Source organism: Ambystoma mexicanum, chromosome 3q (assembly GCF_040938575.1).
Source record: "Ambystoma mexicanum isolate Mex_15411 chromosome 3q, UKY_AmexF1_1, whole genome shotgun sequence".
Lineage (NCBI taxonomy): Eukaryota > Metazoa > Chordata > Amphibia > Caudata > Ambystomatidae > Ambystoma > Ambystoma mexicanum.
The window spans coordinates 921,397,113-921,420,594 of record NC_090926.1 but is presented as its reverse complement, the minus strand read 5'-3'; the positions used below and the strand labels follow the sequence as shown (position 1 = coordinate 921,420,594).

Below are 23,482 nucleotides of genomic sequence, written 5' to 3'. Positions count from 1 at the left end.
AATGAGGCCCAATGTGTCTGGTGGATTTCCCGCCATATATAAAGCACGTGGCAGTGTATGAATTAGCCTGCTGGTGACATTAATTCCATCTGGAGAATTCCCGCCAAAACACCTTACTGGGCGATAAATCCACCACTTGATGGTAGATTTACTGTTACAGCAAGCTGTGTCTGGAAGAAATGGTATTTCACACTTTTGCCAAAATAACTTTTGCCACATGTTTTTGCCTGGATTTATTACCACTTTTCTCCCCACTAAAATGCAGATGGTAAGTTGGAGTAAGGTATGAAAAAGTGGGGGAGGTGGAAGGGAGGGATGCAAGGAGGTCTCCCTCGCATTTTGCAGTAAGTAACTTGGTAAATAAAAGCAAAAACAAATTCAGCAAACATGTATTTCAGCAAAAAAGTCAGGGAAAGCTCGTAGATCCGAAGAATTACCCCTCCGTAATTCCTGCTTGAATTATTGCTGGGCAGTAATATCACAATACCTAAAACAGAAAGCTGTGCAATGGATATTTTTAAAACTCAATCCATTGAAAAGCACCCGTTTCCTGATGTCATTCAAGGGGAAAAGATGGTGTGAAAATGTTTGGGGAGAAACTAAAAACCAGTGACTGAATTAAGGATGCAGAAGCCCAACTTCACTGAGGCTGGGCTCCCTGTACTGCCGGTCGTGTCTCATGTAGACGGACTAGTTGGTGGTCCTAGTAGAGAAACAGCAGAACGACTGACATGTGGACCTATCTGTGGGACAAGGTGGTGGCAGTGGGAATGGTGCTCCTGGACGGTGAACACATTAAAATGCTGAGGAATGAACTCAAGGGCAGGGCGTTTGTGAACCAAACCTATATAGCCGTCAACCTGCCACTCCCCATGGCTTTCCTGATTTCCTTTATGTCACTGCAGTTTGGGCATGTTTTTTATGACACAGTTGAACAATATATGTAAAACGCATGGATGGACTGAATGTTTTTTTTTTATTGAACCGAGGTAGTGAGAGTGAGGAATCGGATTTCTGCAATATTCTGCCCATACCAGTTCTTTATGAACAAATGCAGCCGTCTTTCTCCTGCCTGTGCCCGGTGATAACGATGAGCACACACGTTTACGTGACTCTCATTACGACCCTGGCGCTCCCGTAATGAAGGGTGCCGGTACGGGACCGGCACACTTCATTACGGGAGCGCCTATTGTGAGGTTCCCTTTGCGGGACCCGGAACAGACGTCTGGTAAAACCAGACGTTCTTTCCGGGTCCCACGAGGGGAAGTGGGAGGTAATAACAGGCCATTTGTAATGTGCCCGTTATCATCTCCCTCCCCATTCCCATTGAGCCCTATGGAGGTGCAGGTATGGGAGAAAATGGAAGCAAGAGAGAAACGAGTAAATGGGGAGTATGTGGGGAGAATATTTGTGATGCGGGGTGGGCAGGTGCTTGACAAATGTGCCCACTTATACGCAGTCACTGCTGCAATAGATAAATGAACAGGTAAACAATTAAAATACAGCTACTTAGATAAGAAAGTATGCTCCACCAGCAGCCCCAGTTTCAGCTTTCTGTCAGCCTCACTTGAATAAACCGATTAGAGGTTGATGATCCAGACACAGGCGCGCCTGGCTAAGGAATGTTGTCCCTTAAATGATGCAATTGATGGGTGATAATAAATGGGAGGCGAGTATAATGCTGCATGCTGTGTAAAATAATGGCTCCAGTAGATTACCTTATACTGAATTCTCCTTCACTGTGAATACCTTTTTTTAAACCAAATGATATTGTTTTTAGGTCCACGTTCCTTTGCAGGTTGCTACTGCGATTGTGCATTCAAGTTGGTGAAAATTAAGCTATACGTGTATTTTTGCTCAACCTATTTCTACAACAATGTATGTAATGCCAGGTTGGTGTTTTACCTGATTTGTGTACTTTTTAAGGCATTCATAAAAAAAAACATACTATTTTGTTTTTGGAAACCCAAACCTTAAGAAATAGGTATGTGACCTATGACTGGAGGATATTTAGTCAATTTCTCAAATCACAGCCCGGGTCCAAATACTGATTTCACCACTTTAACAAAATGTGTGATCCTGGACAAATCATTTAATCTCACTTGTGCTTGATCTGCTGACATTGGGTGACACTAGAAGTGATTTAGTTTGCAATTTTTGCTATGAAGAAAAACCCTCATGGTTCACTAAACTATTGAGTTGTTGTATATTTATAATAGTGAATCTATGTATCTATTTGTGAAAGTGTGTTTGTATGCTCAGAGTTGTTCCAGCCCCATAGTAGTTGGTGGACTGAAATATTGGCCCAGAGTTGGCATACTAGTCTGGGGGGTAATGGCAATAGTGAGATCTGGCCAACCCCACCCATTCGCCTTGCACAGGGCAGGGTCCGCATGGTTGACATTTCGAGGTGGGGCATGGTTGTCTTCAGGTTCTAAGTACTCAGGGAAGTCACATGGTGCCGAAGCAAGATCTGCACCAAGAAGCTCATGGCATAGTAAAGTCTCAAGGCAAACAAGGCACCCAGTAAAGGTGAAGAACCAAGGCAGGTCATACAGCAGAGCCACTCACACAAGATGGCGAAGGCAAATCTTTAGAGATAGACACCAGCCCAATGTTAATAGAGCTAGATCGTGAGGAGGGGCTCCACTTACCCCCATCAGATAGATTGAGATATTAAAGCATATATGGACAGTAAACCATTTTACAGCCATGTCACCCTTCGATAACAGTTTCATGCTCTTTGACGTTACTGGTTAGGGGCTGATTACTTTGGGAAATCTGTGCAACGATGTTCTCTGACTAGCTGATAGCACCCAAGTGGAGCCTTTTGTGGTTGCTGTGTCAAGGCAATTATTTGAGAATATATGATACACTGTCATACCTCATTGTTTGCAATGTTTGTTTGCTTGCATTCTACATGTGTAATGCATAGACATAGGTTTATTTAGCACTGGCTAGAGTATGGTAACACTATCTTTTAATGAGCATTGTTGTGCTAGTTCCCATATTCCTCTAAAACCAACTTCCACCGCTCTTCCCAGGTTACATTTTCCTGCTTTCAGGTCATGACTGAAATTGGTCTGTTCTTTTGCGTCTTCATAGTTGTGGCATTGTGTTTATTGTGGTTTTGTGGCTTTTCAAGTCCCTCGTCCTCATGAGTATGCCTCCTTTTTAGTTGTTTCTTACTGCTGGCGGAGCCATCAGTTGACAACTTTTGTGGCATACATGGGAGAGTGCTGAGGTGACTGACTGCGCTATGCTCTGCATTCCAAAAAATCTATTCTGATCTAACCTTCTGCTTGCAAAGTAAGCTTTGACACGGGTAGTATAGCTCAGTGGCAACAAGTCCTGCTTGGAAGCAAAAGAGCCCAGAGGAACACGAGTTCGAATCCCGTGTCCGCCCTTAGAAAATTCTTTGGTATTAAGCACGTTATAAAATCTACTTATAATGCATTGCATACTAATAGATACATTCCAAATGAGTGTGGAGTGCATGCACCTTGGGGGAGATGGAGAGCAGGATGCATGCTTCCAGCATCTACAGGTAGAGGTGTGAAACAATTTTTCTTCTTCAGGATTGCTGATCAATTGTACAAACAAAATGGTGATACGAGGGCAATCGCTGGCAAATGGTGAATACTTGGTTCATGTCTATACTCGGGGCTACAAATATATATTAAAAGAGACTGTAATAAAATTACTAATCCCTCACAAGCGTTGTCAACTGCAAATGTAAAGTCAGTGGCCCTCATTACAACTCAGGCGTTAAGGAGCTAACGGCGCCGTAAAAGGTGGCAGCGCCGTTAAACACTTAACGCCTGATTACGAGGTCCCTTTGCGGGTTGGGGAATTTAACGCCTGCTTTTAGCAGGCGTTAAAAACCAACCCGCAAAGGGACCTTGGTGCTAAGTACGGTGCCGCAATTTGCGGCACCGTACTTAGCGCCTTCCCCATTCCCATTGAGCCCTATGGGGCAAAAATGGGAATGGGGAAGGGCCATGGCGGCATGGGGAATTACCGCCCCGCCAACCTCGGAATGGGGCGGTAATTCCCCATTCCGCCATGGCGGAGTCGGTAAGTTACCGTCATGGACCATGGTGCTATTAGCACCATGGTCCAACGCCTGGGTCGTAATGAGGGCCAGTATCTTTTAATACATGTACACCATCCTTTAGTTTTCCTTCCAGTGTAGCCTGAATCCCATTTTGGTCCTGTTTCATGATGGCTTTAGGTGAGCGGTTCCTTTTTTCAGTGAAATGGAAGCTTAGCCCCCCTTAAACGGGATCCACACAATTATTTTAGGCTCTTTTTACAGACACAGGACATCTCAGTCTAAGGGCCTCATTACACGGAAGGCAGTGAGCCATGGCGCTATTAGCGCCATGGCTCATGCCGGTAAAATACCGGCACCGCCTTGGCGGAAAGGGGATTTACCGCCACATCCCAAGGTTGATGGGGCGGTAAATCCCCCTTCCGCCATTGCCCTTCCCCATTCCCATTTCTGCCCCATAGGGCTCTATGGGAATGGGGAAGGCGCTAATTACGGCACCGCAATTTTGCGGTGCCGTAATTAGCTCCGAGGTCCCTTAGCGGGTTGGTTTTTAACGCCTGCAAAAAGCAGGCGTTGAAGCACCAACCCGCTAAGGGACCTCGTAGTAAGGCGGTAGGGATTTACCGGTACCGGTATTTTACCGGTACCGGTAAATCCCTACCGCCATCCGTGTAATGAGGCCCTAATAGTCTTGCACACTACAATCTCACTCCCACCCTCTTGGAAAAGAAACAAGCTGTGTTGTAACAATAATTTATTTTATTTCATGGGGACCGCAAAATAATGTACTGGTGGCCCCCTGCTCTTAGTACGAGGAAAGCGTGCCTAAAAGTGTCTGGACTCGATGGCCTGCTCTACCCTAAATATGTACACATGCCATATGCTACCTTGGTACTAGTGATGAAGACAATGTGCTCATTCTCCTTACAGATGAGAATAATTGTTTGGCATGAGTGGCAATTGCCACTTTATGTATTTTATTTGTTGCACATAGCACTTTTGTTGCACAACGTATGAAGCTTTTGTTTAGGGACGTCATTTGGGAGTCACCAGGGGTCGCAGTTGCTACCCCTGAGGTCTTCCTTACTACCCTTGTGGTCACCCTTGCTATTCCTAAAATAAAATTAAAAAAAAATATCTATATATCTTTATTTAATGTAAGCTCCTGGGCTGAAGCCAGCACCACGTGGCTCTTTATTTTTGGAGTGGCAGCTTTCTTGTTCAGGCCTCTTAAGAAAAACTGGGAGTGCCACAAATGTAACACTTTGAGCAGTCACCCTAAATAAGAAACAATAGTAATAACAAATAACTTGCCTTTCTGGAATTCTATACAATAATTGCTAGACTCATGTAAGGTTTATTTCAGGCACACTTCAGGGGGTGAGTCACTGATTTAGTCTGTTCTTAAAAACCTCAACTCAGCCTTTCATCCTTCTGAGGTCAATAAATGCGTGCCAACACAGGTTGCGTGATATTGTATGTATATTTGTTCTATATAAAGTGTATAAAGTGCTTAAGCGTAAGTGCTATATAATAACACATCATTATCATTGGCCTTGGATGTCTGCTTGCATTCACAGTAATTTTGTAATTTGAGCCTATACACACTGATATTAAGGATACATATGGTGATCCATTCTTGTATGAAATGTATATCACATTATAGTCATATCTTAACCGTATTTTTCATAGTGTACTTGCTATGTGATGCCACTTCCTGTTTTGTCAAGGGGTGAAATTTCTAACGCGCCAAAGCAAGTGGGCATCACAGGGGCGGAGAACAGCTATCCAAGCAAATTACAAATCAGATATATATGAAAGCCTAGGAGGCATAGATTTATGAGAACAGAAAGGTTTCATAGCTTTTTTCGAAAGTAGATAGATTTTTTTCACATCTTAAGTCTGTGGGTAAATGTCGTTTTACATAACTTTCTGTGATGTCACTACAGGGTGGGCGCGAAATTACATCACCTCCTGTGATGTCATTAGAGGTCAAATGTCATGTGATGTCACCTCCGCTACCCCTGGCATTTTGGTGAAATGACGTTCCTGGCAGAGGGGCTTGTCGGGGGGGCACATTCACCCCTGCTTATCTTGAAGACATAGAAACAATGTATCCCCTTCCCTTTTTATGTTTTTTTCACGACTGTTTTGACTGTTGTTTAATTAATTTAGATTTGTGTCTAAATTATGATCTCTTAGATTTGGACAGGAAATTGATTCACCTGTGTTAGGCAGAATTATATGCAGTACCCTTTTGGAAAACCACACACAATTAAGACTACAAGTGACAGTACAAATTCACCTTTGGTACAAGCCTGTACTACACAGTAAAGTGGTAGATTAGCAGCACCAACAAGTAAGTAAGCAGGGCAATCTAGAAAAAGGAACTACAGTGAGGAAATCAAATCAAGAGGCCTGGGCCAAAGTCAAAGGACCAAAGTCTTTGCAGAGGATCATACAGTTCAGGGTAGTTCGCGGTTAAGTCTTAGCCAAGAGTTCAGAACTAAGTTGGTCGGACGAAAAGTTACTTTAAAGAATAGAGAAGGACAAGCCCTTGGATTGGCGAAAGATTTCACACACTCACCGTGGCTGGACGAAATAAACAACCGGGTTAGCAGAGTACCTTTAGAGCAGAAGAATGCTGTAGCTGAGGCAGACGTTCCTGGCAGGTCCTGCAGGCTCACGGTTCCTGAAGCGACTGTTGGACTGGAGGGTCCTATACTGCCCAGGGAAGAAACCAGCAGCGGAGCAAAGCGACAAATAAAAGGTGCGCTCCTTAAAACCCAAGCAGGGTCTGATCCTCCTTGCTATCTGGTTCACTGTAGCTGTGCACAGCAATTTGGATCAGAGGAGGGAGGCCTGGCTTGCAATTTGGCAAACTGGTTGTTCCCACCAGCTCAAGGGGAGAAGATTCCTTGCAGATCTTCCATGTCGTCGAAGTTTGGAGATTCAGATCCTCAGCAGGGCTTCACCGGGAGGTTCAGTGGTGGTAGAGGTCCTTTCTGTCAGCTTCTCTTCAGTTCTCTCGATCCAGTGGTGGCTCTGCCTTCTCAGTCCCAGAGACCTGCTTTTTATGCAGTTTTCCCCCATTCACACAGCCTGGCTGTCAATCACACAGCAGGGTGGCTGTCCTGGCGGGACAGTCACCTAGCCAATCAAACAGGAGTGCGACTTGGGTTACCAAGGGAACCCATGACAGGGGTTCTAAAACCCCTCCCTCACATCCTGCCTACCCAGACTTTCAGGCACCTAAGGAGGGCTTCTGTGCAGAAGCCCGCCAAAGGTCGGCAAACAAAGGGACCAAACCTGGTTTGGCATGCAGAGTAAAACACGAGAAAGACCTTTACAAATAGAAATGGTGAATAAACCCAGCGGAACCAAATAAAAAAATATATGGTCCTGCGGGTTTAAGTTCGAGGCTACTAAGATAGCCTAAAACAATACCAAAGCTCTTTAAAATAACCGCGGTAGGAAATATAGGGTAGGTACCACTGCCACCAGCTAAATCTTAATGAAAAGGGAATGAAACAACGTTCTATGAGAGACAGCCAAAAAGGGATAACTATTATCCCTTTCCACTACTTTAGGAAAGATAGTTTGTACCGCGTCTGTGGTTTTAAAAAGACTAATAAAGTCAATGGCAACTTTACATGTTCTTGGAGACAGTAGTCAGTCCCAGAAAATGGAGTCTGAGTTTGGGAAGTCGAAAAAGACAACCCTGTGTCACTGCACTGAAGGTGCTGTGTAACACACAGTAAAAAGATGATGCCTATGGAGTAGGTGTGGCTCCACAGTCTATGTACACAAACATGTTAAACACACACAGCAAACACATGTTAGAGTGGTAGAAAAGGCTCACACTCTTACCAGGCGAAAATAATAAATCCTAGAAATCCAGCAAAGCTGCTGAGGGATTCAGTAGGTAAGAGAAATAAGCCATTTTGGAGAATTCTCTCTAACAGCCTGTCAATCAAGAATAATACAATTACGGGCATTCAATTCAAATGAATTGAATTAGCAGATGGGTGATACACACTGTCAGCAGGAATGCCACACCACCTTTTATATATCCTTTCACACATCTTTCAACATTTGCACCTAACTTTCCTCAGGCAACCGAATGCCATGGAATGTGCTCCTAGCAAAACATAACATTTAAGATATCATTTAAAAAAAGAGAACTGAAATAACTTGCTCCATGTGAGTGCGAGCATGAATAATTAAAGGGGTGTACATCTTTACATACCCCACCCAATTCTGACATGCATGAAACCTTTTTGTACCAGCAATTCAAGGCTGTGAGATATGCTAAAGAATCTTCACTAACGAACACCAGGTGAAGAACTCTAAGGAAAACTATGGTCACTATGCAACAAGGGGAATCCTTATTACCGCGGGTTTGCAATTAAGTAGAAACAACAATAAATATGCCACATACAAATCTTGATAACCTCGTCAAATTGCACACCTGGAGCCAGAGAATGAATCAAAAAAGATATGTGCATTTTATTTCAAAGAATTACACATTAAAATTGACATTTCCGTTTTTACTATGTTAATTGCAGTTTACCAAGAAGATCAGCTATACAAATGAAGTGTGACTCATTATTTGTTAAACTTAAATTTTCCTTTTGCTAAATCTTTCTTTTTAGTTTATAAAGTTTTATTTTATTCAAAACACAACAAATAATTGAAGAACAATCTCAATGACAATGAAACATTAATAAATATTATAGCTAAAAAGTCCATATCAAAATATGATAATAGCTATTAAATGATAAGAGAATGAATCATTTCAGATTGATAGTGTAAGAAAAAAGAAAAAGAGAAAGAGAAGAAATAATACATTTTTAAAAAATGATTTATCAAGGAGTGCAGCGATAACAGAGGGCTCACTGCTATTAATATAAATAATAAACAATGTAATCAATAAAATGCATAACTGGGTTAAACATTTACATCATTTAATTAGTTAACAAAGAATTGCCATTTCTTGTCATGTTTGAAAGAAAGAAAGGGTCAGTTGGCAATGCTTTGATAGAAATGTTTGTAAACTCTTTCAAGTTAGGTGTAAGAAATGCAGATAGCAAGGAGTATGAATAGGACAAAGATAATAAAAGAAGTTTTAATTTTTCCCAACATTAAATGCTAAACCTCCCACCAGGATATCCGTTAAACTTATAGGGATATACATTTTAAAATGCGTTGAAGAACAATCCAAACTTGGTTCCAAAAGGAATTAATCAAAGTACATTACAAATCATATTACTGACAGATCCAGTAGCTGATTTACAGGACCATCATAAAAATCGTCATTAGATATTTAAGACATAAAGAGTTTCTTAGGCATAATAAATCCACTGTGAGTGAAGAAATACAGTGTTTGGGTTAAGCTTGTAGAGACAGATACACTCTTAGTCTTAGGCCAAATCATAGACCAAAGTTCATCATCAAGGTGTGTTGCACAATCCTCTTCCCATTGCAGTTCAGATGACCATCTAGTAATAGGGGATCTTTCTCCCTTTAGTATCTTGTAGATGCTACAGGCTTTGACAATATCGAGACATATCAAGAGATTCCATGAAGCGTTGTCTGGTAGGATCAACCACCAATTCATTAGATTCATTTTGACTTCTGGCATCCAGACAAGCATTAGTTAAGTTAGGATATTGACTGAGAGGAAATCTTGGTAATGAAAATTTGGTTTTAAATTCTTCTGCAGTGAGGATATCGCCTCCCGTGATTATTTGATTAATAAATGTGACACTTGACACCTTTATTAATCCACGTTTTTCAAAAAATAGGCCTATTCTTTTTAATTATATTTGTATTACACTGTATGAACAGAGAAAAGGCTTTAGCAGTTTTATTTATTAGATGAAAACGGAGTAAGGCATATTGTTTTTGAAAAACCCATCTTGGAACCATTAAAGTCATATATTATGCCCTTAATGATAAAGGACAAGACCAGCACAATTCAGAACCCATACACCACTGCAATCATATGAGTTTTTAAGTTCACTACAGGCAATCCTTTTCTTTTTCTTAGGACCTCTAAGGAAGTCAATGAGTATCTTATTACTAGAATTTAAAAAAGAGGCTGAAAGAGGGATATGGAGCAATTGTAAATAGTATAGAATCACAGGCGAGAACATCATCTTCATGGCTTCTAATCTTCCCCACCATGATAAATATAAGGGGCACCACATGGTTACTGATTCATTTAATGCAGACCATTTGAACAAGCGGAGAGGTAATATAAATATCCAGATATTCAATAGAGACTGGAAATGTGTAAAATCTTCTTTTATACAATATACATTAAGCAGAACCATTTCCGGTTTATCTTTATTTAACTTATACCCTGAGAGATTAGAGAATCAGTCGATAGTCTCTAGTAAGTGAGGGAGTGTTGTGCTTGGGTTTTCAAGAAATATTCATATATTATCAGCATAAGCAGCAAGTTTAAATTCAGAACTACCACAGTTATTCCCTACAATATCCTCATTCCTTCGGTTTATTTCTAATAAAGTTTCAAGGGCCAGGACAAATAAAATAGGGGAGAGGGGACAACCATGCCTTGTACCTCTATGAATGAAAAAGCGGGGAGAAAATTGATTGCTTATAAAAATGGATGCTTTTGAGTCAGAATATAGATGTTTGGCCAGTTGTATAAAGCCATCTCCAATTCCATGACCCTTTAAGGCTAGGAAAAGAAAATCCCACTCAACACGGTCAAATGCTTTTTCAGCATCAAGTGCAACTGTCATATAGGAGTTTGTTGGATGGTTCTTTTTGTTTATACAATGGATAAGATTCACAAAACGTCTAGTATTAGCTGAAAAAGTTCTTCCTTTAACAAATTCTACCTGATCGGTTTAACTAATTTATACATGAAGGATTCTATTCTGGTAGCTAACATTTTTGCAACAATCTTACAGTCAGACTTAATCAACAAGATTGGCCTATAGTTTTGGGGTTATGTTTTCTATGTTTAGGAAAAAGAACTAAAAGAGCTTCAGTAAAGGAACCTGAGGACTTACAAACCTTAGACAATAATTGGTGTAAGGATTCTAGTTTCTGTGAGAGAGTGGGAGAAACAACGCTCAGAGAAGTCCATAGAAAAACCATCAGGATCAGGAGCTTTTACCTTTCTTAAGATCTTTAATGGTCCTGATGATTTCATTAATGTGCACAGGGGTATTAAGGCTACGTAAATCAATGTTTATTGGATGGTTGTGTTTTAAATGATTGAGAAAATGGTTAAAGTCAATACTAAAGTGAATGTGCTCTGAGGAATATCATTTTCAATAAAATGTGGCAAAGACACTCAAAATGTCTGGATCAGTAGTTAGTACTTTGCCAAGTTCATTTTTAGCAGTTGAGATTCTGGACCATTCTTTTTTAAATTTGAGATATGAGGCTAGAGTTTTTCCTGCTTTATTAGATGATGTCACAGGTTTCCCCCTTTCTCACCTGTTTTCGTTGCCTGATGACTTCCTTAGGAGGAGTCTTCTTTTGTATGGTTCGGGTCTTACACAAGCCCGCTCGGCCGTCCTCGGCTTCCAGTGTTCGTTCAGCTTCGATGTCCGGGATCAAGGGGAAACTCCTCGAGACTCAAGAAAGGGACAAGAAGCATGCGGAGGCAGTGCAAGGATTCCGGGAAGGCTGGATAAGAAGGAGGAAAGGTAGATTGGAAGAAGGGTTTCCTGGAACCAGAAAACAACAGAATAGTACAAGGAAGAGTACGGAGCACACGTCTGGTCACAGCTAGCAGCAGCGTTGAGACGCGCGGGGCCACAGGGGTGTGGCCTCTTTATAGAGCACTCTGTGTAGAATGCAAAGACTGGTGAGCGGCGTTCTGGGCTTGCCGCCATTTTGGTAGTATTATGGAGTGTAGACCCCGACGTGTCAGGGACCAGGAGGCCCAGAAAGGGCGAGTTCGATGGTTCATGACAGATGATTAATAGATTTTGGATGTACACTTTAGTGGATCACCAGAGGATAGTTCTGTTAGGTTTTTATTAATAGAAAAATGAAGAGTAAGAATTTATCAAAAGAGAGCATCATTCGCTGTAGAGCTGTATTTTTTCTCCAAATTTCGCAGTTGGCCATGAAGGGCATCTTGGTCTTTTTTGCTTCTTTCTTTCTCTTAGCTACATAAAATAGATATAATAAGTCTCTGCAGGCCCGCTTTATAGTCACCCCAGTTATTGGCAGGGTAAGTATCATCATCTTTATTGATTTGAAAGAAAAAATGATGAACATCAAGAAAAGAGTTTTCAAAGTTAATATCATTGAGTAATGAGTTGTTGAATCTACATCTATTAGTGCCATTTCTAACACATTCCAATTCAATGTTGGTTATCACCGGAGAATGATCCGAGACAACTGAACATTCAATAGTGGAATTAATTATTGAAGGTAACTAAGACTTAGTAACACAAATGTAAACAATATGAGAGAATGAGTTATGTGGGAAGGAATCAAAGGTAAAGTCTAAATCTGTAGGATGTGAGAATCTCCATGAGTCAACAACTCCAACCGTTAAACAACTTATACATTTCTTGTGTGATTTACAATTTTTAAATTGGTAAGGGGATCTTCTAGCTAAAACAGGATCAATTTTATTATTAAAGTCCCCACATAATACCAGATTAAGAAGGTCAGCTTGTAGGATCATTTGTTTCAAGTCTCGGTGGAAACTGGGATCAGGATGTGTTGGGCCATAGATATTGTGAATCAAAATGATTTGAGAATCAATTGATATATTAGCTAGGACCCATCTGCTTTTTGTATCTGTATCTTTATGTAGAATGTTTTAATGAGTACCTTTTTAATCAAGATTGCCACACCATTATGTTCCCATCTGCTTGACTAGCTAATACCTCACCTAGCCACTACTTTTTCAATTTTATGGATTCTTGTAATGATAAATGGGTTTCTTCTAAGCATGCAATAGTTGGCTTAAATCAATTAATGTGAGCTTTAACCTTTTGTTTCTTTGTTGGATTGTTAAGATCCTTAAAATTCCATGTGATAAACCTTAAAGTCATAGTTTAAAGAGAGATATCGACAACAGAAAGGGAAGATGGCATATCATGTGTGGCTAGTGGTACCTGTATACATTGCTTGCATCGCTTGACGTTTTATGAAGTTTGTTAAGCCAGTTGAATCATCAAATGAAGAAGTTTTGCCATTCAAGGTGACTTTAAAGGTACAAGGGTCGATCAGGTCATATCTTGCATTAAATTGTTTTAGCGCAGGATGATAAGAAAGTAACTCTTTTCTCCTCTGGGCTATAGTTTTAGACACATCCTGTGACCATTCCAAACCAGTTGGTCAATTCCTTTGGCTTTCTGTAAGATCAGCTGAAGCTGTGTATATTCGAGAAGTAAAAAAAATGATTGTTGGAGGCGTGTTTATCTTGTGCAACTCTTCTTTCCTGAGAGGAAATATGAGCGAGAAAGGTTCAGAGTGAAAGGGTAAGAAATAAAGCTAAATTGTTACACAAAGGATGAGAGTGGGGGTGGGGTAGGTGGCTGGTTTGCAGAGAGAGTTGGTTGGGTGGTTTGTCGAGAGAGTGGGGATATGGTGGGTGGATGGTGGTAGAGAAAGGTGGGTGGGTGTAGGGGTATTGGGGGTAGAGAGAGTGGAGGGAAGGTGGGTGGGGGTATAGAGAGTGGGGTGTAGAGTGGGTGGGAGTAAAGGGAGTGCTGGTAGGCTGGGTGAATGGGGTAGACAGAATGGGGATAGGTTGGAAAGGGTGTAGAGAGAGTGAGGTTAGGGCAGGTAGGTATGGCTAGGGTTGGTTGCTGGGAGTGAGCGGTTGTAGATCGAGTGGGGATATGGAGGGTGTGTAGGGGTAGAGAGAGGGGTAGTGTGGGTAGGTGGGGCTGAATGGGGTAGTGGGTGGGGGTAGAGAGATTGGGGACAGGGTTAGTGGGAGTAAAGAGAGTGGCAGTAGGGTGGGTGGATGGGTTAGAGAGAGTAGCGGGAGGGTGGGAAGATGGGGGGGAGAGTGGAGAAAGTATGGGTTGATGGAGTAGAGAGAGTGGAGGTAAGGTGTGTAGGTGGGGGTAAAGAGAGTGGGGGTAGGCTGGGTGGGTGTTGCAAGGGGTAGGTCGGGTAGGTGGGGGTGGACAGAGGGGGAGTAGGGTGGGCAGGGGTAGAGTGAGTGGGGGTTGGGCAGGTGGATATGGGTAGGTTAGGTGGTTGTGGAAAGAGAAAGTGGGGGTCGGGTGGGTGGTTTAGAGGGAGTGAAGGTAGGGTGGGTTTTAGGGCTCTAGAGAGAGTGAAGGTATGTAGTCAGAGTAGAGGTAGGATGGGTGGGTGGGGTAGAGGGAGTGGAGGTTGGGGGGTGGGTATAGAGAGAGTGTGTTTGGGTGGGTGGGGGTAGAGAGAGTGTGGGTCGGATGGATGGGGTAGAGAGTGTGTGAGGGTAGGGTGGGTGAGGGTAAAGAGAATGGAGGTAGGGTGGATGGGCTAGAAAGAGTGATGGTAGGGTGGGTGGGGTAGAGAGAGTCGCAGTATCTTGGGTGGGGTCAGAGAGAGTGGCGATAGAGTGGGTGGGGGGAGAGAGAGTGGAGTCAGAGTGGGTGGGTGAGGGTTGAGACAGGGCGGTAGGCTGGGTGGCAGTAGAGAGAGTGAGTGCAGGGTGGGGGTACTTGGATGGGTGGATGTAGAGAGAGCGAGGATTTTGTAGAGTGAGTGGGATAGGGTGGGTGGATTTAGCGAGTGAGTGTGGGTATGTTGGGTGGGTGGGGATAGAGAGGGTAGGTGCAGTGTGGGTGGGGTTGAGGGTGGGTTGGTTGGGGTAGAGATTTTCAGGGCTGGGCGGGGGTAGAGAGTGCAGGGGTAGGCTAGGTTGGGGTAGAGATAGTGTGATTAGAGTGGGCGGGGGTAAAAGGAGTGGGAGTGGGGTGGGTGTTAGTAGACAGGGTGGAGGTAGGGTGGGTTTAGAGAGAGCGGGGTTTGGGTGGGTGAGTGTAGAGATGGGGGATTTGGTGGATGGGGTAGAGAGGGTGGCAGTAGGGTGGGTGAGGTAGAGGGAGCTGATTTGGGTGGGTGTTGCTAGAGAGGGTGGTGGTAGGGTGGGTGGCTGATGGTAGGTTGGGTGGGGTTGGGGCAGGTGTGATATTGGTAGAGAGAGTGGCGAATTGGGTTAGGTAGAGAGAGTGGGGATTGGGTGGGTGTAGAGAGGGAGGAGGCAGTGCAAGAGGGCGGGAGTAGATTGGGTAGTGGTGGGTGGGGTTAGAAAGAGTGGGGGTGCGGTGGGTAGTCGATGGTAGCAAAAAACATGAAAAGAAAGCAACCTCAGAGTACTAGTCAAAGGCAGCCCAAAAAAGCCCAAACAAAAGCCAACCAGCACCCGAAATGAGGTGAATTGGTGGGTGGAGGTAGAGAGAGTGAGGTGGGTTGGTGGGGGTAGTTAGTAAGTATGCCACAGTTTTAAATTTCACTTGTGTGTAGTATTTTAACTAAAATTGCTGGGCAGTTTATATGTTATTACATTTGTGTCAAGGTTTTAAAAAGGTTTTAGTGATTTGACCGTTTCATGCCATGGAATTGCTTGTTGCTTTGCCAACCAGATATTCTCAGTTCAGAACAATATTGTGCCGCAAGCACCACACGAATTCGCCAAAACCAATGAAGGAGGCAGAGGTGTTGCTAGGGCGGGGGGGGGGGAGGCTGAGCGGGCAATAGACCCACATCTTTTGGTTGCAGCCCTGGATAGAAGCTCGGGGGCTACAACCAAAGGCTAGCTAGCTCCCAGTCCTGACAGTCCCGACATTAGCATAGCCCCAGATCTTTTCCAGACCTAGCAACACCCCTGGAAGGAGGCAAGTAAATCACTCCATGTCTGTGTTGTTTGGTATGTAATTTGAGTCAGGGCGGTTGTGTACGTGGTCAAAAGGGAAGCCATGTTCAGTAATTGAGAACATTAAGTGTGCTGTTCGAAATGTTGCACAGTTGTCAGATTCACACGGCAACAGCTAACAGGCTTTAACACAACCTCAGTCATCACTTGCAGGTAGTCTAATGACATCAGGTCGTGACATGAAAACAGAAACGTATGCGGGTTGAGTGCAATTTAAAAAATAAAATCCGACTTCTGTAATTAAAATGCCAAAACTAAAGGTAGGGTGAGCACAGAACAGTTACATGACATCGGAGGAGAGTATGCTCCCCTCTCTGTGGTGCTCCTTTTGGTCACCACCCACTGCTTGTGCAGAAGGCATTGTTGACTGATGATAGCTCTTCTGCGCCACAGGCCAATCCTAGTGACCATGTATTGAGAGTGTCATCGCATTAGCTTTCCCCATGAAATAGGACGTCACACAGCCTAGTGTTGCATATTTGATCGAGAAAAGCTTTTTCACAGATAGCAGCTGAACGACACATGAAAATGAATATTATCATGAAACCTAGAATTTCATCCATCAATAAAAAATGAGTTCAGGAATAATGAATTCCTAGGAAAATGTGCCGCTCCATTGGATTCTGCCGCTGTAGGACAGGGACTATTTGACCTAATTGTAAATATGTCACTGGGGCCTGTGATATATTTCCTGTCCGTGTGTCTGGTGGAGGGTCAGGGGGCTAGGACTCTCTCTCACGCAGCCCAGTGCAAGTTCCTATGCGCAGATAAGATGACACCAAGAACCCCTGGATCTGGTGCCTGCCCTTGCCCTGGAGTGCTTAAACACACAGTGAGTGGGCGAGGCGCGAGAAGAGGGAGACCGGTGACCAGAATGCGAGATGGCAAATCCAGAATAGAGGATTGAGGAGAAATGATAGCAGGGAATTAAGAAAAGAAAAACATATGACTGAGGAGAGAGTAAGACACCGGACCAGGACTTAAAATTGGCAAGTGAAAAGAGGGCATGGAACCCTTGAAATGGGGACCTCAGAGAGACTTCCATGCAAGCATTTACCATTAATTCACCTTCATGCATGGGGTCAGAGGTAGAGAATAGAAGACAGAGAACACAATAAGTGGCCACCATGATCCTGACAGTCCTTGCTTTGTCCTGGATACTCTGCTCCTTACAGCGGACATGATGAGCTGAACTAAAGCTGCACAGAGATCACTGGCAGCCAGCAAGCCCTGCAACCTCTTCTCTCTCTGGGCTTGTTCTTTGAAGTAAGTGGCATGTCCTCCTGACACCTGAACAGCGCATGATCTCCATATAGCTCATGGGCGGCATGGGGTGCGGGAAAAAGCAATGTTGCTTTTACCTCACTTTGATAGAACTGCAGGTCATTAGGTCAAGTAAATGAATGCATGTCTGGTCCAGAGATCTGGCGTGGAGTGCCACAGGGTTCCTGTACTTTGCCTCTGCTTGGCAAGATATTTGTTATGCCGTTGGATGATCAGGTAATCGATCCGGGAGTCATCTTCCAGAATTATACAGCTAACACGAAGATTGTTTTCCAGCTATCTGAATCCTACAATGGCAATGTTCGCTTTATTCAAGATGCATTTAGAGCTAATGCGGGCTGGAAGACATCCAATTGGTTATACCTCAACCAAGCAAAGACTGAAATATTGTTCTTCCCTCCCTTGCATGTTTTTTGGAAAGAGCTACCTATATTTATGGAACTCTCCAAATCCAACCACACCATTCAAGTTCTCGACCAGGTAAAATAATTAGGTATGATTAATAATGGATGATAATTGGTTCTTCTTTGTCACTAGCCTCACAAGTCAAAAGCCAAACAGCTTAACTCATTACTACCTAATGACTTTAAGACAAGTCAAATCTTTGATGTCAAAATGGGACTGTGCTAATTTAGCACTGCCATATAAGGGGAAACATTTGATTTTTGTCTATATGCAGGTTTAACCAAACTGTCTATTCAACGTTTATGAATGCTCCACAACACTGCAGTTCGTGTTGTAAGAAATATTAGTAAACAAGCACAAATGTCCCTAGTTTTGAAAAGGTTTCATTGGCTCCTTGTTCAAGCAAGGATTAAGTTTAAACATTTGGCCCGAATTATGTCAATGCTGCTTTCTGCATGAGACAGCCGTTTGCTTGCCGCTATTCCAATGGACCACTAAGATCGTGGTTTCATCTTCTGCTTGAAGTTCGTAGGTTCACTAGATCTAAAGCATTTGGAAGATACAGCACAATATTTGGCATTAAACTTTAGAACAACCTCCCTTTGGACATCACTGAGATACCTATCGCCTATGACTTCAGAAAGAGACTGACAACGGTACTGCTTTGACTCCAATTAACAGCCCCTCTCATTATGTGTATTCTTCATTCTTGATGTGCTTGGTCTAGCACCGAGAAACCCAAGGGTCATAGAGTCTGTTTTCATTATTCAAATAGAAATAGAAATAGAAATAGAAATAGAGTTCATGGTCACATATGTTGACATATGTTCAGGCCACTAACTAACATCAGCTCAACCCTTTCAAAGGGACTCCTGGGGTTTAGTTACTTTCACTGGGTTGTGCTTTCCAGGGACTCATGCTGTACAGAGGTGAAGGGTTAGCTCCTTCAGGCACACTGGGTTTGAGTCCCAGTCTTTTTTATTCTGGTTGCATAAAGTATTGTTTTTAAATCGCAGCTGGGACTCAAACACAGGTCACCTGGTTGAAAGGGCTAACCCTTCTCCACCGGACCACTCAAGCCCCTTTATAAGAATAAGGCAAACATGCCCTGTTTAAATAAATAAACAGCACAGTCCTATTAATGCTTTCCAAATGCAGCAAAGAAACCCTTTTAATGATTTTTATTCTGTTGAAAAAGGGTTGTTTCTTGTATTAGGGAGGCATGCTCCTGTCCTGTCCTGTGAACTTGTATGTGTTTCAATTCTCTACCAATGTTTACATTACAGAGATAGACTGGAAAACAGGATCATATTATTGATGTTACAATTACCCAGGATAAAAGGTTCTTTGTTATGTATGCTACAGTTATTTATGGTAGGCACATGTGCACTGAACACTACTTTCTTACTTCCTAATGTATCACAGGATGATAGAGCAGCACTACATAGACTACACTTCCCAACTACTGGCCTATCATGAGACTAAGGTTATTGGCAAAGCCATCGAGAAGGTAGTTGCTACTCATCTACTTACTGGACTGCTGCAGGATTACCAATGCAGGTTCCACCTCAAATGCAGCACTGAAGTAGTCACCATCCAGCTGTTGGAAGACACCCTTCAGATTAGAGAAAGGGGACTTGTGCATCCTAGTCCTGCTGGACCTCTTGGCTGTGTTAGACACGGACGACCAGCAACACACTACTCATCCTCCTTGTACAATGGATGGGCCTCTCTTGCACCATCCTGAATTGTTTCACATCCTACCTATCTGTCAGATTAGAGGCTGCCCAGGTGGTCTTCGGCAAGCGGCCTATTTAGAAGGGTTCTCTCTTGGAATTCCCCCTTACCATAAACGCAGTGGCTGTCAGAAAAATCCCTCTGCTTGTGGCAAAGAAGTACCTCCCATTTTTCTTAGGCTAGTGGTAAACAATATGGGTTGATAACAACCGTAAGCTTTCTGCTGCATTATCAGTATTGTCCCCAAGCCGAATTGTCAGTAATGTCCCCAAGAGGATTTATCCATGTACTTGTATATCTGATGTAGCCCCCGTACTATGAAGTGTGGCTGTGCCATAGCATGCCCCATACCAATATTGCCTTTTACCTATGTGTACTTGCATATCTGATGTAGCACCCCATACCAAGAGGTGTGGCTTTGCCAGACTATGCACCCATACCAATGTTACTTCTTACCTACCTCTACTTGCTTATCTATAGAAGCCCCAGTACCATGAGGTGTGGCTATGCCAGACCATGCACCAATACCAATGTTGCATTTTACCAACCTATACTTGCATATCTGATGTAGCCCCCGTACTAGGAGGTGTGGCTTTGGCAGACTATGCACCCATACCAATGTTACTTTTTACCTACCTGTACTTTCTTATCTGATGTAGCCCCATACCATGAGATGTGGCTGTGCCAGACCATGTACACATACAAATCGTGCCTTTTACCTACCTGTACTTGCTTATCTGATGTAGCCCCTGTACCAAGAGGTGTGGCATTGCCAGACTATGCACCCATACCAATGTTGCTTTTTACCTACCTATACTTGCATATCTGATGTAGCTCCTATACCATGAGGTGTGGCTGTGCCAGACAGGGCACCCATGCCAATGTTGCTTTTTACTTACATGTACTTGCTTATCTGATGTAGCCTCCATACCAAGAGGTGTGGCTTTGCCAGACTATGCACCCATAACAATGTTAATTTTTACCCAGCGGTACTTGCTTTTCTGATGTAGTCCCCATACCATGAGGTGTGACTTTGCTAGACCATGCACCCATACCGATGTTGCTTTTTCCCTACCTATACTTGCATATCTGATGCAGACCCCCATTCCATGAGGTGTGGCTATGCCAGACCATCCAACCATACCAATGATGCCTTTTACCTGCCTGTACTTGCTTGTCTGATGTAGCCCCCGTACCAAGAGGCGTGGTTTTGCAGACTATGCACCCATACCAGTATTACTTTTTACCTACCTGTACTTGCTTATCTGTTGTAGCCCCCATACCAGAGGTGTGGCTGTGCCAAACCATGAACCCATACCAATTTTGCCTTTTACCTACCTGTACTTGCATATCTGATGTAGCCCCCGTACCATGAGGTGTGACTTCGCCAGACCATGCACCCATACCAATGTTGCTTTTTACCTACATGTACTTGCATAACTGATGTAGCCACCCTCCCTATGAGATGCAGCCTTGTCAGACTATGCTCCATCACCAATGTTGCTTTTTACCTACCTGTACTTGCACACCTGATATAGCCCCTGTACCATGAGGCGTGCCTCTACCACATTATGCATTTCTAGATCCACCAGTATGTTGCAACCCTTTGTGCATGTTCTTGCACTGTGTCTAATGACACTCGACACTCCGCACCTACTATAACTAGCGCATAGATTATTGAGGGGTTCGTACGCTGCTATAAATGCAAAAATACATAAATAGGAATTTGCTCATCACATTTAACGTACTATATTCTACTCTGCCTTTTAAAGGCAATGCTGAAGTAGTTATTCTATTATAAGTTGAAATTCTGAAATGTGATGGTGTCTTACCCATTCCTCTTACCCCAGCAGGGCATAATGGGTAAGGCCCCATGATACAACATAGATAAGTGCCTACTTAAAGCTTAAGCCCACCAAGATTGAACTATTGCTGGGCCATCTCTCAAGCAGGAACACACACAAAGGTGGCTGAACAAAATTCATTTGGGAAGGTTTAACCAACCCTCAACTTACCCACTCTGCAAAATGCAATGGCTTCTTTGTGGATAGCAATTTATTCTTCCAACAACACATCGTGAAAAAGGCTCAAATGGCTCAGTAAAAGATCTCTCTCCTCTGTAAGATCAAGTTCTTCCACCTGCCCCAGGAATTCTGAATGGTCATGCAGGCCATAGTGATCTTAATATCTTAATAATATATTGAAAGAGAAACCACGGCTGAGACACTCCACTTTGCCAAGAGCCATATTTGATAAAACTAAATGTTCTGATATTAGCACGGGCAACATGCATGCCTCTGCCCATCTGTTTTATCAGCAGGTGAAATATCACTAGAGTAGATGATCTTAAGGGAAGTGTGTGGATGATATTGTCGCCAATCTGATCTACCATTAATTATTTTTTGTTCTGTATGTTTCTAGCTTTGACCAAAATGAACACCTGAGGCTAGAGGAGATGCTCCAGTTGGCCGACCTGCAGCTTCTCGAGGAGTTGTTCGCTAATCACCAACTGGTAGAAGAGAAGGAAGACTGGGAAACCAGCAGGAAACACTCTCGGAAACAAGTGTGTCAGCCAGGCCAACAGAGAGAGCCAGGAAACCTAACTTTTCCAGAGTTCTGTACGGTACTGTCTGAACTGCTGGGTTCGGACACCTGGAACAACCAAATGGAAGTGCTATTCAATAAGGTAATAATTCTGAATCTTGGGAGTTTCTAGTGTTTGTAAGGACTTATCATTGTAAAGGCAGGAGTGGAGCCAGTGAGTGGCAGGGGGGTTGGCCGCTCCTCCCCGGTCCACGGTGCTCAACCCATGCTACCCGCAGAGCTGGTGCTTGATAGTTTGAAAAATAAACCCTGTGAGTGTTGTGCCGACATGTACAGCACAGCACACAACTTGCAGTTTTTGTTAACATCATCAGGGCTGGCCCACAGTCAGGGCACTGTGCCAGCCCTGATGATATTTAAAGCAAGCAGCAAAAAAATATTGTGAGCGCGCCATTCACAGGGTTGCTGTGCTAACCATGTTTGGTATTGCTGAACGCGTGGTGTGGTGCGCCCCATGGTTTCAAGTTCTTCCAGGGTGCCCCGGCCAGGCCTCTGGCCTGTGAAGAGAAGACATAATGTAAGTCAGGGTGAGTGTGTGGTTTGTGATTGTGTTATGTGTATGTATGTATGCTTGTGACTGTGTGTCTGAATGTAGTGCTGTGTATGTGTGTGCATGACTAATTGATTGAGTCTTCTACTATGCATATATGTATTTATGTGTATGTCAGGATAGATCAGAGTGTGCCTGCACGTGTATCTATCTGGGCGTGTGTTTGTATCATCTAAGCAAGATATTTAGTGACCAACAATAACATTTGACATAATTTCCAATTGCTTAGACTTGTAACCAAGGAAAAATACTTTCCTTGGATACGGAATTTACATCATGTTTTTGACAGAGACATTCTGTGTTTAGTCGTACCGGACTCCCATCTTGTACCGGACTCACATCTTATCATACATAAAGACCGACCAGATAGGGTTGGAGGAGGAGTGGCTGTCCTTTCCAAAGATCTTAAGATTCACTTGCTAGATATCCACTGCACACCTGGGTGTGAAATCTTGCATATTAAATTCTTGGTAAGCCATAATGTGACATACAACTTCTCGTGCATATATCAACCCCCTGCTTATATGCCTGAGTTTTAAAAAAAATGATTGAAGGACCTTTCTGACCAACATGTCAACTAACATTATCCTGTTGGATCTGAATTTAGTATACTCGGATTCTAATGAAAAGGGATGCACTTGACTGCCTAACCAACCTCAATGAGTTTAAACTGTCCAAATTAGTCACAGGACCCATGCATGTGAAGGGACGTGCTATCAGCTGGATAATTGTCAACAACGTTATCTCAAACATCAGTTCTATTACTTGCCCATGGCCTGAAAATTTGACAATATTTTTCGGTTTACTAATACCCAGGAAAGCTGAGACGACTCCTACCAACACGTCTAAAATCCTATCTCATAATTTTATTAAAATCACTCCCTGAGCCCTTGCTTCCATGCTCAGCCCACTGTTAGAGGATTCATTGTGTGAGAAATCTCTGGAACAAAAGGTTGACCTTTAC

The 23,482-nt window shown here is 43.1% G+C and overlaps 1 protein-coding gene across 1 annotated transcript in view; it reads left to right on the top strand.

The window, feature by feature from the left end:
* LOC138448026 (cilia- and flagella-associated protein 337-like) overlaps nt 1–23,482 on the top strand; it is a 621,048-nt gene that overhangs the window by 36,793 nt on the left and 560,773 nt on the right. The window contains exon 2 of the mRNA XM_069604562.1: nt 21,786–22,050. Coding sequence (XP_069460663.1) covers nt 21,786–22,050 — 265 coding nt within the window. The remainder of the gene's footprint in view (nt 1–21,785; nt 22,051–23,482) is intronic.